Source organism: Coregonus clupeaformis, unplaced genomic scaffold (assembly GCF_020615455.1).
Source record: "Coregonus clupeaformis isolate EN_2021a unplaced genomic scaffold, ASM2061545v1 scaf0018, whole genome shotgun sequence".
NCBI classification, from domain to species: Eukaryota; Metazoa; Chordata; class Actinopteri; order Salmoniformes; family Salmonidae; genus Coregonus; species Coregonus clupeaformis.
Window position 1 is genome coordinate 487,041 of NW_025533473.1, and position 13,796 is coordinate 500,836.

At 43.3% G+C, this 13,796-nt stretch overlaps 1 protein-coding gene across 1 annotated transcript; it reads left to right on the forward strand.

Annotated features, from left to right (window-relative positions):
• Window positions 1-10,435: 10,435 nt before the first annotated feature.
• Window positions 10,436-12,327, forward strand: LOC123483077. Its single transcript, XM_045212527.1, has 2 exons — window positions 10,436-11,785; window positions 11,913-12,327. Exons 1-2 carry the CDS (start codon window positions 10,517-10,519, stop codon window positions 12,246-12,248), a joined length of 1,605 nt encoding a protein of 534 aa, XP_045068462.1. The 5' UTR covers window positions 10,436-10,516; the 3' UTR covers window positions 12,249-12,327.
• The last annotated feature ends 1,469 nt before the right edge of the window (window positions 12,328-13,796 follow it).

The following is a 13,796-nucleotide window of genomic DNA, read 5'->3' on the forward strand; positions in this document are numbered from 1 at the left end:
GTAACAACACATCTGCCACGCTGATCCTCAACTGTGGGGCCCCTCAGGGGAGCGTGCTCAGTCCACTCCTGTACTCCCTGTTCACCCATGACTGCATGGCCAGGCATGACTCCAACACCATCATTAAGTTTGCCGATGACACAACAGTGGTAGGGCTGATCACCGACAACGATGAGACAGCCTATAGGGAGACCTGGCCGTGTGGTGCCAGGATAACAACCTCTCCCTCAATGTGATGAAGACAAAGGAGATGATTGTGGACCACAGGAAAAAAAAAGAGGACTGAGCACGCCCCCATTCTCATCAACGGGGCTGTAGTGAAACAGATTGACAACTTCAAGTTCCTTGATGTCCAACAAACTATCATGGTCCATGGGACAATAAAAGGGCACTAAAATGTGCAGTTTTGTCACAACACAATGCCACCGATGTATCAAGTTGTGCTGGGGACAATTTATTTATTTAACCTTTATTTAACCAGGAAAAGCCCACTGAGACCCAGACTCTCTTTTTCAAGGGAGACCTGGCCAAGCAGGCAGCAACAACCAATACAATAAAAGGCCACTCTAAAATATGCAGTTTTGTCACACAACACAATGCCACATCACCTGCGGGATAGTCTGAGACCAGCCACCTGGACAGCTGATGAAACTGAGGAGTATTTCTGTCTATAATAAAGCCATATTGTGGGGGGAAAATAATTTTGTTTGGCTGGGCCTGGCTCCCCAGTGGGTGAGCCTATGCCCTCCCAGGCCAACCCATGGCAGCGCCCCTGCCCAGTCATGTGAAATCAATAGATTAGGCCTTAATTTATTTATTTCAATTGACTGATTTCCTTATATGAACTGTAACTCATTAAAATCGTTGAAATTATTGCATGTTGCGTTTATATTTTTGTTCAGTATATTTGAGAACAACTGCGCTGCTGTCTTACTGTCTAAGGAGGGCCCGTGCGTAACTCCAACCGTATATCTCATTACTCATTGCCCTGTTTTCCCAAACTCAAACTAACTATCAAATACTTTCAAATAATGCTGTCAAATTAAACAATGTACATAATCATTAAAATAAGATACTAGCCTAATTCAACAAACGTGAGCTGGTAGATTAGTCAGCCTCACTGATGTAGTGTATGTTTGGCGTGCGCAATGGGCATGCAGGACCAGCCCGAGCCTACATAATACCACTACAATTCATCACATTTTGCGAACCTTTGTTTTGACTTTTGGAGAGAGGAAGGTCTCAGCGTCTTTGTGATATAGGCTACGTAACGCCGGAAGCGCGCAATTGCCATTCGAAGTGGTTGCATATCAAATAAAACCATGCGCCGAATACAACAGCTGTAGAACTTAACGTGAAGTGCTTACTTACAAGCCCTTGACCAACAATGCAGTTTTAAGAAAAATAAGAGTTAAGAAAATATTTACAAAATAAACTAAAGTAAAAACATAAAGAAGTAACAATAAAATAACAATAAGGAGGCTATATACAGGGGGTGCCGGTACGGAGTCAATGTGCGGGGGTACAGGTTAGTCGTAGTAATTGAGGTAATGTACATGTAAGTAGGGGTAAAAGACTATGCATAGATAATAAACAGCGAGTAGCAGCACCGTAAAAAAAAGGAGGGGTCAATGCAAAATGTCCGGGTATTCATTTGATTAGCTGTTCAGCATTCTTATGCCTTTATAGAGGCGACATCCTATGCTGCAAAGTATTTTAAGACATATAATTTACTTGTAGATTAATAAATTACACCACTAACTAGCAGGAAATTATATTTAGCGATATAGCTAATGTGTTTTAAGTTTCCACTTCCTCAGATGGTGAATTAGCCCCAAAATAATTAGATATTTGTACACAAAAAATAAAGCTGCAATTCTGGACTGTAAAATTATAGCAACAATGCCTAATTGTCGACCCAAAATGTATGCCAATCACTGGTTTAAGTGTTGCACCTAAAAATATATTTATCATCATTCCTGCTTGGACATGTTAGATTAGTATGAAAAATGTATGCACTCACTAACTGTAAATCGCTCTGGATAAGAGCGTCTGCTAAATGACTAAAATGTTTTTAAAAATCTAAAATTAAACATAGGCCTATCTGAAACATATTTATTAAATCAAACATTTACATTTACATTTTAGTCATTTAGCAGACGCTCTTATCCAGAGCGATTCTCATCGACGGGGCTGTAGTGGAACAGGTTGAGAGCTTCAAGTTCCTTGGTGTCCACATCACCAACGAACTATCATGGTCCAAACACACCAAGACAGTCGTGAAGAGGGCACGACAAAGCCTATTCCTCCTCAGGAGACTGAAAAGATTTGGCATGGGTCCCCAGATCCTCAAAAAATTCTACAGCTGCACCATCGAGAGCATCCTGACTGGTTGCATCACCGCCTGGTATGGCAACTGCTTGGCCTCCGACCGCAAGGTACTACAGAGGGTAGTGCGTACGGCCCAGTACATCACTGGGGCCAAGCTTCCTGCCATCCAGGACCTCTATACCAGGCGGTGTCAGAGGAAGGCCCTCAAAATTGTCAAAGACTCCAGCCACCCTAGTCATAGACTGTTCTCTCTGCTACCACACGGCAAGCGGTACCGGAGTGCCAAGTCTAGGTCCAAAATACTTCTCAACAGCTTCTACCCCCAAGCCATAAGACTCCTGAACAGCTAATCATGGCTACCCAGACTATTTGCACTGCCCCCCCACCCCATCCTTTTACGCTGCTGCTACTCTGTTAATTATTTATGCATAGTAACTTTAACTCTACCCACATGTACATATTACTTCAACTACCTCAACTAGCCGGTGCCCCCGCACATTGACTCTGCACCGGTACCCCCCTGTATGTATAGCCTCCCTACTGTTATTTTATTTTACTTCTGCTCTTTTTTTTCTCAACACTTTTTTTTGTTTTGTTTTATTTTTACTTTTTTTGTTAAAAATAAATGCACTGTTGGTTAAGGGCTGTAAGTAAGCATTTCACTGTAATGTCTGCACCTGTTGTATTCGGCGCATGTGACCAATAAAATGTGATTTGATTTGATTTGATTTACAGTTAGTGAGTGCATACATTTTTCATACTGGCCCCCCGGTGGGAAACAAACCCACAACCCTGGCGTTGCAAGCACCATGCTCTACCAACTGAGCACTGTGAATGACTTTAAAACATTATTCCCTATTTTTCTACTTAAGCAATAACGCTCGAGGGGGTGTGGTATATGGCCAATATACCACCGCTAAGGGCTGTTCTTATGTAAGATGCAACGGAGTGCTTGGATACAGCCCTTAGCCATGGTATATTGGGCATATACCACGAACACCTGAGGTGCCTTATTGCTATTATAAACTGGTTACCAACATAATTAGCACAGTAAAAACAAATGTTTTGTCATACGCGTGTTATACGTTCTCATATACCATGGCTTTCAGCCAATCAGCATTCAGGCTTCGAACCATCCAGTTTATAATGTGTTTTAAATGGATAACATGGGTTTTTGTTGGCCTGTCACAACATTGAATTTTGAAAGAGAAAGCATGTGCCATCCCACATGAAATAGGCTTATGGAGTTTGTATAATGCTTACAAATATTGTTATATCCAGAGACCAAAAAGCTAAACAGATAAACATATTTTTAATTTGCAGAAGGGGAATTGCATTGAATCAAATGAATAATTTCCAATGATTTATACCGCCCTTAAGGGCAGGGTGCTGCTAATGTAAATTAATGCAGAAGTGCTGGGGGAGTTGACCAATCAAGTTAAAGCGAGAGAAAAAAATCATATCCACTTCTAAATCCACTGTCAAAACATGTTCTGCAGCTGGTTGAGACATTTACATTTGTCCATCAGGGTTAAGGTCAACCATGTGACATGAGCTGAACTCTTGTTTTAATATGGTAAAACTATTATTAAAAAAAATGTATATATATCGAAAGAAACATTGAACATATTGTAAAAGCAGGTGAACTGGTTCTGCTCTGGTGTTTTGCAGTGGAAAACTAAGCACATGGCGCATAACACATCAGCCCTGTTAACCATTAACACAGTCTCACACTCAATTCATGCAATAACATGCAAAAAGTAGATTTTGTGCCTTTTGTGCATTTGAGGACACCTGACTGGCTTTGAAATCTGCTGCCAGACATTTGCATGTTATTGCGCAAATTGAATGTGAGTCTGCATTGAAATCCTTGACCCAGTTGATTGTGCAATACATGTAGATCTTTTACAGCTCTGCTGTTTATCAATGGTCCTTTTCAGGGTACAACATTATCACCTAAATGCTCCTTATGAAAGAGCTGTGAACTTTGATGGCTCAACTGTTCCTTTTATGTTTAAGCACCATAGAACTTAATGCAGCCATTGTTTGAAATGTGTTCACATGTACACTACATTGGGAGAGGGTGTGGCATGCACAGGGGAGGACCAAGAGGTTGAACTCAGTCAAACAATGGAGCTGAATGTCAAGTGACTCTCCAGACCCCTTTTCATCTCATTTAACACCTGGTTTACATAACAAAAGGTACATCTCAATAGGTGGTCCAGGTATGTGTGTGTGTGGCGGGGAGAAGGGGGTGGGGGCTTTGCTTTTTTGTTCTCTATTGCTCCTCTATTGTTCCTCAAGCTAGGAGGGAGGCCGATGATATCACAGGATTCCCATCAGACCAACTCCTTGAATGCCCTACTCCAGGGGTGTCAAACTCATTCAATGGAGGTCATAGTGTCTGCAGGATTTCAAGTTACTAATTTTTGACCTTAATTCATCAGTCAAGTATAAGGGAGGAGTGAAAACCCTCAGGCACTTGGCCCTCTGAAGAATGAGTTTGACAACTCTGCCCTACTCCATTGAAGTTTGCAGTTGTGTCTAAAAAACACTATTTTGCTCAAAATGTTGTTTTTTACACTTTAGTGTGCTCATTTTACTGTATTTATCCTTGGGATATTGCGTTTCAATTGTGAAATTTCAAGAGGAGGAGGAGAACATTGGGGATTAATTAATAAGCAAGTTATGGCAAATACAGGGTTCATCCAGAGAGTTCAATGTTCTCCTTTCTAATTAAACCATAGACTACCACATGCTGACTTTTACTACCTTCAGAGTTAATATGTTTCTGAACACTTCTACGGTAATGTGGATGCTACCATGATTACGGATAATCATGAATGGTGAATAATGGTGAGTGAGAAAGTTACATAGGCATAAATATCATGTATTGTGGTCCTCTGTAGCTCAGCTGGTAGAGCACGGCGCTTGTAACGCCAAGGTAGTGGGTTCGATCCCTGGGACCACCCATACACAAAAATGTATGCACGCATGACTGTAAGTCGCTTTGGATAAAAGCGTCTGCTAAATGGCATATTATGTATCAAATATCAAAATGCTAACCTCCCCTGTTATTGGTAATGGTGAGAGGTTAGCATGTCTTGGGGGCATGATCTTTGTGCATCAGTAACTTTCTCACTCAGGAATATGGAACTAAATTGCATTCATTTCTAAATTGCATTCATGTAGTCTCATATTTTAAAAAAAAGATCTCAAATCCAAAATGCTGGAGTATAGAGCCAAATTAAACGTTTTAGCTTCACATCCAAATAAATATGTAGATGGTGTATATCTCAGACTTAAGCCATATGGTGGTCATTAGCATGTCCATACCAGAACAATCAGTGTTGATGTGATGGTTCCTGTGGTGGAGATAAGGCTGGGGGTTAGGGAAGAGAGGAAGAAGAGGGCAGTTGAGAAGGGGAGGTGATTCCCATTCATTCCTTCATTCAATCCCACTATAGTGCGTTAAAGAGCCATTGGAGATGATTTCAGCTGCCCACACATGGCTTGAATGGATGGAATTTGAATGGTTATCAATTGATAAGAGAACTAGATTCTGTTTAGTTGGTATAAGTAAAGGAAAACACACTCTTAGAAACAAGTTTGTGTGCCTTCACACACACAGAAACACATGTACCTCTTGAGGTTTGCAGCATCATATACTTTTGGGGGGGAAAAATACTTTAATTAGCATACAATCAGTCAGTCGTGTTCTTTTATTCATCTTTATATTTGAGTTGCATATGTAAATGTCTGTAATGAGAGACTCAGTTGAAGCACTGTACATCAAACTGGCTAGGCCCTGATAGTAAATGGGGGTGGGGGGGGGGTACAGTTTTAACTCTGAATGTAGCAAAAGTCAGCAGGTGGTAGTCTATGCTTTCATTAGAAAGGTAAACATTGAACCATCTATATGAAACCTGTATAACTTGCTTATTAACTAAATCCCCATGTTCTCCTCCTCTTCTTTATCTTTAAAGAGGTCCTCCTATCACCTCTCAGGAGAAGACCCAGGTGCAGACAGTTCGAAGTAACAAAAGTTTATTACCAAAACAGGGGGCAGACAAACGACAGGTCTAGGGCAGGCAGAGGTCAGTAATGCAGGGCAGTGTCACAAGGTACAGAACAGCAGGCAGGCTCAGGGCAGGCAGAATGGTCAAAACCGGGAAAACTAGAAAACAGGGACTAGAGAAAAACTCGGGAGTACAGGAAAAACGCTGGTAGGCTTGACGAGACCAGACGAACTGGCAACAGACAAACAGAGAACACAGGGATAAATGCACTGGGGATAATGGGGAAGATGGGTGACACCTGGAGGGGGGTGGAGAAAAGCACAAAGACAGGTGAAACAAATCAGGGTGTGACACCTCCAGCTATTTTTGAACTTTTACTGTTGAAACGCAAATATAAACAAGTAAAGTGAGCACACTAAAGTGTAAACAAATACATTTTGAGCAAAATAAAATAAAAATCTTGACACAACTGCAAAATTCAATGGAGTAGGGCACAGTTGTCAAAGTGCTAATTTCAAGCAAAACCAAAAGCTGGTTTTAGCTGTAACTTGGTTGACACGTTTGTCCTCCGTGGAGACAATAAGCACGCAGCCCTCATTGTCGTCTGGGGCTCTCCTTGGCAGCTCAGAGTCGTCATTGTCCTCGAAGAGTGAGAAAAATATGTTTAGCTCGTCCGGTAGGGCGGCATTGATGTCCGCGACTTGGCTAGCTTTCTTTTTGTAATCCGTGTCCGACCCGCTGAATTGCTCCTCTACTTTTGAATCAAATCAAATTTTATTGGTCACATACACGTGTTTAGCAGATGTTATTGCGGGTGTAGCGAAATGCAGTAATATCTAACAAGTATTATCTAATAAATTCACAACAATACACACTAATCTAGAGTAAAGGAATGGAATTAAGAATATATTTACATTTTAGCCATTTAGCAGACGCTCTTATCCAGAGCAAATTACAGTTAGTGAGTGCATACATTTTCATATATATATATATATATATATATATATATATATATATATATATATATATATATATATAAATAAATATTTGGACGAGCAATGTCAGAGAGGTATAGACTATGATACAGTAGAACAGAATAGAATACAATATACACATGAGTAATGCATAGTATGTAAACATTATTAAAGTGACTAGTGTTCCATTATTAAAGTGGCCAGTGATTTCAAGTCTATGTATATAGGACAGCAGCCTCTAATGTGCTAGTGATGGCTATTTAACAGTCTGATGGCCTTGAGATAGAAGCTGTTTTTCAGTCTCCCGGTCCCAGCTTTGATGCACCTGTACTGACCTCGCCTTCTGGATGATAGCGGGGTGAACAGGCAGTGGCTCGGGTGGTTGTTGTCCTTGATGATCTTTTTGGCCTTCCTGTGACATCGGGTGCTGTAGGTGTCCTGGAGGGCAGCTAGTTTGCCCCCGGTGATGAGTTGGGCAGACCGCACCACCCTCTGGAGAGCCCTGCGGGTGGTGCAGTTGCCGTACCAGGTGGTGATACAGCCCGACAGGATGCTCTCAATTGTGCATCTGTAAAAGTTTGTGATGGTTTTAGGTGCCAAGCCAAATTTCTTCAGCCTTCTGAGGTTGAAGAGGTGACTGTTAAGCCTTCTTCACCACACTGTCTTTGTGAGTGGACCATTCCAGTTTGTCAGTGATGTGTACGCCAAGAAACTTGAAGCTTTTCACCTTCTCCACTGCGGTCCCGTCAATGTGGATAGGGGGGTGCTCCCTCTGCTGTTTCCTGAAGTCCACAATCAGCTCTTTTGTTTTGTTGATGTTGAGTGAGATGTTATTTTCCTGGCACCACACTCCCAGGGCCCTCACCTCCTCTGTGTAGGCTGTCCCGTCATTGTTTGTAATCTGGCCTACTACTGTTGTGTCATCTGCAAACTTGATGATTGAGTTGGAGGCGTGCGTGGCCAGGCAGTCATGGGTGAACAGGGAGTACAGGAGGGGGCTGAGCGCGCACCCTTGAGGGTCAGCGAAGTGGAGGTGGCGGTCAGGAAGTCCAGGACCCAGTTGCACAGGGCGGGGTTCAGACCCGGGGCCTCGAGCTTAATGATGAGCTTGGAGGGTACTATGGTGTTGAATGCTGAGCTATAGTCAGTGAACAGCATTCTTACATAGGTATTCCCCTTGTCCAGATGGGATATGGCAGTGTGCAGGGCGATGGTGATTGCATCGTCTGTGGATCTATTGGGGCGGTAAGCCAATTGAAGTGGGTCTAGGGTGTCAGGTAAGGTAGAGGTGATATGATCCTTAACTAGACTCTTAAAGCACTTAGTTCAGTTACCTTTGATTTCTTGGGTATAGGAACAATGGTGGACATCTTGAAACAAGTGGGGACAGCAGACTGGGATAGGGAGAGATTGAATATGTCCATAAACACTCCAGCCAGCTGGTCTGCGCATGCTCTGAGGACGCGGCTAGGGATGCCTTCTGGGCCGGCAGCCTTGCGAGGGTTAACACGCTTGAATGTCTTACTCACGTCGGCCACGGAGAAGGAGAGCCCACAGTCCTTGGTAGCGGGTCTCGTCGATGGCACTGTAGGTCATAATTGTACTGTTTAACCATACTATTGCCCCCGGTCACCTAGCAGTGCCCATAGGGCGGCACACAATTGGCCCAGTGTCGTCCGGGTTTGGCCGGTGTAGGCCGTCATTGTAAATAAGAATTTGTTCTTAACTGACTTGCCTAGTTAAATAAAGGTAAAATAAATAAAATAAGCAGCATCTCTCTCCTTCAGTTTCCCTACAAGGCTGCCATCAATCCGCGGTTATTGATTCAGGTAAGTTTTGAAAGTCACTATCAGTATCACATCATCCATGCATTCTTTGATGAAACCGTTGACTGAATTGGCATATTCATTGATGTTATCTGCAAAATCACGTCGTTGTCAGATTTTCCGAAAGGAGGACGGAACACAGCCTTATACCTGTGTCTAAAAGACGTGGAGCAGTGGTCAAGCGTGCAATTTACACCAGTGGGACAGTCAATGTGTTGGTAATAATTCGGGAGGACGGACCTCAAATTACCTTTATCGTTTTCAAGATATAGGATTTTCATAAGCAAAGTGTCATGGTGATATGGCAAGTGACACTTTGCTTCTTGAAAGTACAATATATGCAAAACGTGACTGCTGACATGCAAAACATTTTGGGACTGTATCAACAGTGGTCTAATGATAAAAAATACCAAAAGATAGTTTTTGCGTGGAGTTTTCCTTTAACGTTGATTTAGGCTATATGTTTTAGTACATTTACATTTTAGTCATTTAGCAGACGCTCTTATCCAGAGCGACTTACAGTTAGTGAATACATATTTTTTTTATACTGGCCCCCCGTGGGAATCGAACCCACAACCCTGGCGTTGCAAACGCCATGCTCTATCAACTGAGCTACATCCCTACCGGCCATTCCCTCCCCTACCCTGGACGACGCTGGGCCAATTGTGCGCCGCCCATGAGTCTCCCGGTCGCGGCCGGCTGCGACAGAGCCTGGATTCGAACCAGGATCTAGTGGCACAGTTGGCACTGCGATGCAGTGCCTTAGACCACTGCGCCACTCAGGAGTGGTAGGCATACAGACAATATCATTGCGATAAAATCTATTGCAATATCTTCCCAAAAGGGCTTGTAAGTAAGCATTTCACTAAGGTCTACACCTGTTGTATTCGGCGCATGTGACAAATACATTTTGATTTGACCGTTTTCTAGCGTTAGTATATCAGCCTTTCTCCCAACACCTAATAATACCACATTGAAGGGTGCTGGCCACTGTCTGATGGCTATAGGTGAGAGAGAGATTAACAATATGAACAATCCATTACTAATTAAGTATCCAATACCCCCCACGTGGGGCCAGTATGAAAAATTAAAAAATAATGTATGCACTCACTAACTGTAAGTCGCTCTGGATAAGAGCGTCTGCTAAATGACTAAAATGTAAAATGTAAATGTAATTATCAACCCTTAATGTGAATGAAGACGTGGGCGGGGCAATATATAGTGGGGGCAGTAGCCTAATTATAATCTCCAAACTGAAGTGGGTCTGGGAATGGTATATAAAAGCCACTCTGGTGGGATCGAATTCAGACGAGTTGTACTGCTGGAGGAGACGTGACCTGCAAAAAAGAAGCGTGCGTAATTTACAATGGCGAAATGGCAAATGCGAAGGGAAGTTCTACAATGTTTTGCGATGCTTGAGATGGATTACATGGATTCAGACGCAAGGGGGGAACTTGATGAGATGTATCAAGAGATCTATGATGATAAATATGGCATGTTTTCAGTAGATTCTGATTCCGATTCTGACTGTGAGACGTATGGGACCCCTCCCAGGGTGCCAGCGGCACCACAACGCAAGCAGCAAAGCTCCGGCAGCCACTATAGTCAACATGGGCGCAATAAAGCCCCACCTGAGATGGAGAGAGAGAACACGGGGATGGACGGCACAGTTTGGATGAAACAGCCTCTTGGTAACGCCACGGGTCGATTATCAACACAGAACGAAACCAGAGTGGAGTCAGGCCCTACACCATATGCAAAAGACAAAATCGACAGTGCATACGGCAGCTTTCATTGTTTATGTGACATGGAGATGTTGCAACGCATCAGGGACTGTACTGTGGCTGAGGCGCACCGGGTGCAAGGAAAAAACAAAACATGGGACTTGTCTGTGGAGGAATTGCAAGCATTCATTGCGTTCCTGTATGTCCGTGGGCTATACGGCAATAGACTAGCGTCTTTGGATGTCTTCTGGTCATGTTCTAAGTTGGATTTCTTTCGAGATACCATGCCAATGGACCGCTTCACAGAAATCATGCGGTACCTGCGTTTTGACACAAGAGAGATCAGACGCCCCATGACAAATTCGAACAAATTCGCCGTGGTCTCAGAAGTTTGGAACGCGTTTGTACAGAACTGCGTTGCATGTTACAAGCCAGGTTTGAACATTTCTGTCGAGGAGCAATGGTTCCTCACAAGTGGGGAGGTCATCAAGTTTTCGTTGACCGCTGACGTAGACAGCAAGTACGTGCTAAATGTCATTCCTCATGTAATTCAGAAGCCTGAACATCTGGCACTGAAGCTTGTGGAACCTTACCTCGGCGCGGGGAGAAATGTCACCACGGACAAGTTCTGCACATCCCTGCCATTAGCAAATAAGTTGCTTGCCAACAAAACCAACATGGTCGGGGCCGTGAGCCATTGCGGACGAGAGCTGCCTCCGGTGATGTGCAATCAGGCACAGACAAAGCTATACTCCACTACGGTGCTAAAGCATGACAAAGCAACACTTACGGTTTACAGAAGTGAACCAAGAAAGAACGTCTGTATCCTGAGCACTATACATCCGACTGTCGCCATCGGGAACGACGGAAGGAGAGAACCGGAGACCGTGACGTTCTATAATTGCAACATGGTAGATTTCACATTACGATATTTTAAACATCATCACATACACCTGTCATGCATTTGCAGCCTACCAAATGGGTTGTTGGTTTTTCATTTGGGGATGTAATGCTAATCAATTGTATTCTATCCAATAGGTTGATGTAAATAAGATGGCAAGACAGTATACGGTGGAGGTTGTGACCGGGTTGGAGAAAGGAGGTTCACACCGCTGGCCTGTTGGTGTATTCTACAACCTTCTCGACCTGGCTGCAATCAACGCACATGTTTTATTCACGCAATGCACCGGCAAGACCATGCCGAGGAGCGATTTCATCATGGATCTGGCATTGGAGCTTCGTAAGAACCACATGAGGACCAAGGCCGCACCGCCTCCTCCCCTCGCACCCATCCAGCACACAGTCTGTGAAATGAAGACGCAGAGCCAGGTGCGCAGATCGACAAGGAACAAGGCCCGTGAAAGCTGTGCATAGTGCCCGGTGTAGCTCAGTTGGTAGAGTATGGCGCTTGCAACGCCAGGGTTGTGGGTTCCTTTCCCACGGGGGGCCAGTATGAAAAAAAATGTATGCACTCACTAACTGTAAGTCGCTCTGGATAAGAGCGTCTGCTAAATGACTAAAATGTAAATGCAACGAGAGATGAATTCATGCCTAAAGGCACATATCCCAAAGACACGGGTGAGGGCAAGATACTGTCTCCAATGAATTAACAACCAAGTATGTGTTATAGCATGGATATATTGCCACTAATCCTCCTGTATGCATTTATTTCAACATTGTGTTTTGCATTCTGTCAAGTGTGTTACAAATAAAATGCATAAAGTCGATAAAATGGTGGTGTTTATGTGTCATTACCAAGTTTTGAATGCATATTATTTGATAGTGGATAAGAAATACGTTTGTAATGTCCAGTATGTTAGAATTGTGTCCTTACTAAAAGCAACACTGGTGACTAAAGCATTATACCAACACATGTAACTGCTGAAAAGTCGGGTGTTTTAGTGTACTGTAATTCCTCTTCAATTTACAACCACGTTTAGTAAAATATTACACCCTATTATCATACAGTAATTGCTAAATAAATATGTAGGCTAGGCTATGACACGAGTATTGTGATGGGTGATTTGAAGGAGTCAGGCGCAGGAGGGTGAATAACAAGATTTATTCCGGGGAAACAGAGTTAAGCAGTAATGCGTCAAAACAGGCGCACTGGAATTAACAAGGCGCACGGGGAAAATAACCCGGCGATACAAAATACTAGGAGCTTCACTATCCTCACAATAAACAATCACACACAAAGACAAAGGGGCAGAGGGAACACTTATACAGCAACGGATGAGGGGATATGAACCAGGTGTGTGTAATAAACAAGACAAAACAAATGGAATGATGAGATGAGGAGCGGCAGTGGCTTGAAGGCCGGGACGACGAAGGCCGAAGCCTGCCCGAACAAGGAGAGGAGGCAGCCTCGGAGGAAGTCGTGACATCAGTGGCGGCTGGCCGATAGAGGGCGCTAGGGCGCCGCCCCCTTAAATAAAATTATTATTTTTTAAAAATAATAATAATAATAAAAACATCAGTATGTCAATATTTGTGTGTTTGAAATATGGAATGCACACAGTAATATGTGTAAGATATGATAGAAAATCATATTCGCAACCTTTCCTCTGCCTGTCAAACGCCTCGTCAGCTCTGGGCGATACAGAAAGTGCCCCGAGGAGGCGGGTCTACGTAGCAGTTAAGCCAATTGCTAATTTAAGATATGAATGTATGACATAAAATGTAGCTAATCAGCGATTTTAATTGAATCCAAGGAGGGCGATTATTTTATCGCCCCAAGCTCGCCCCTGATAAAATAAGGACCGGGCTCCAGTGGCGCCATTTTTACTAGACGACAATGGCGAACGCAAACGTTACTCCTCCAAGACCCAACCCTAACTCGGTGAAATCTCTCCTCCAAGATCCGTTTGAGAGGAGAACTTTGTCAGAGAAAGTTCGGGTGAAAGAGCTGGGCCCAGATCA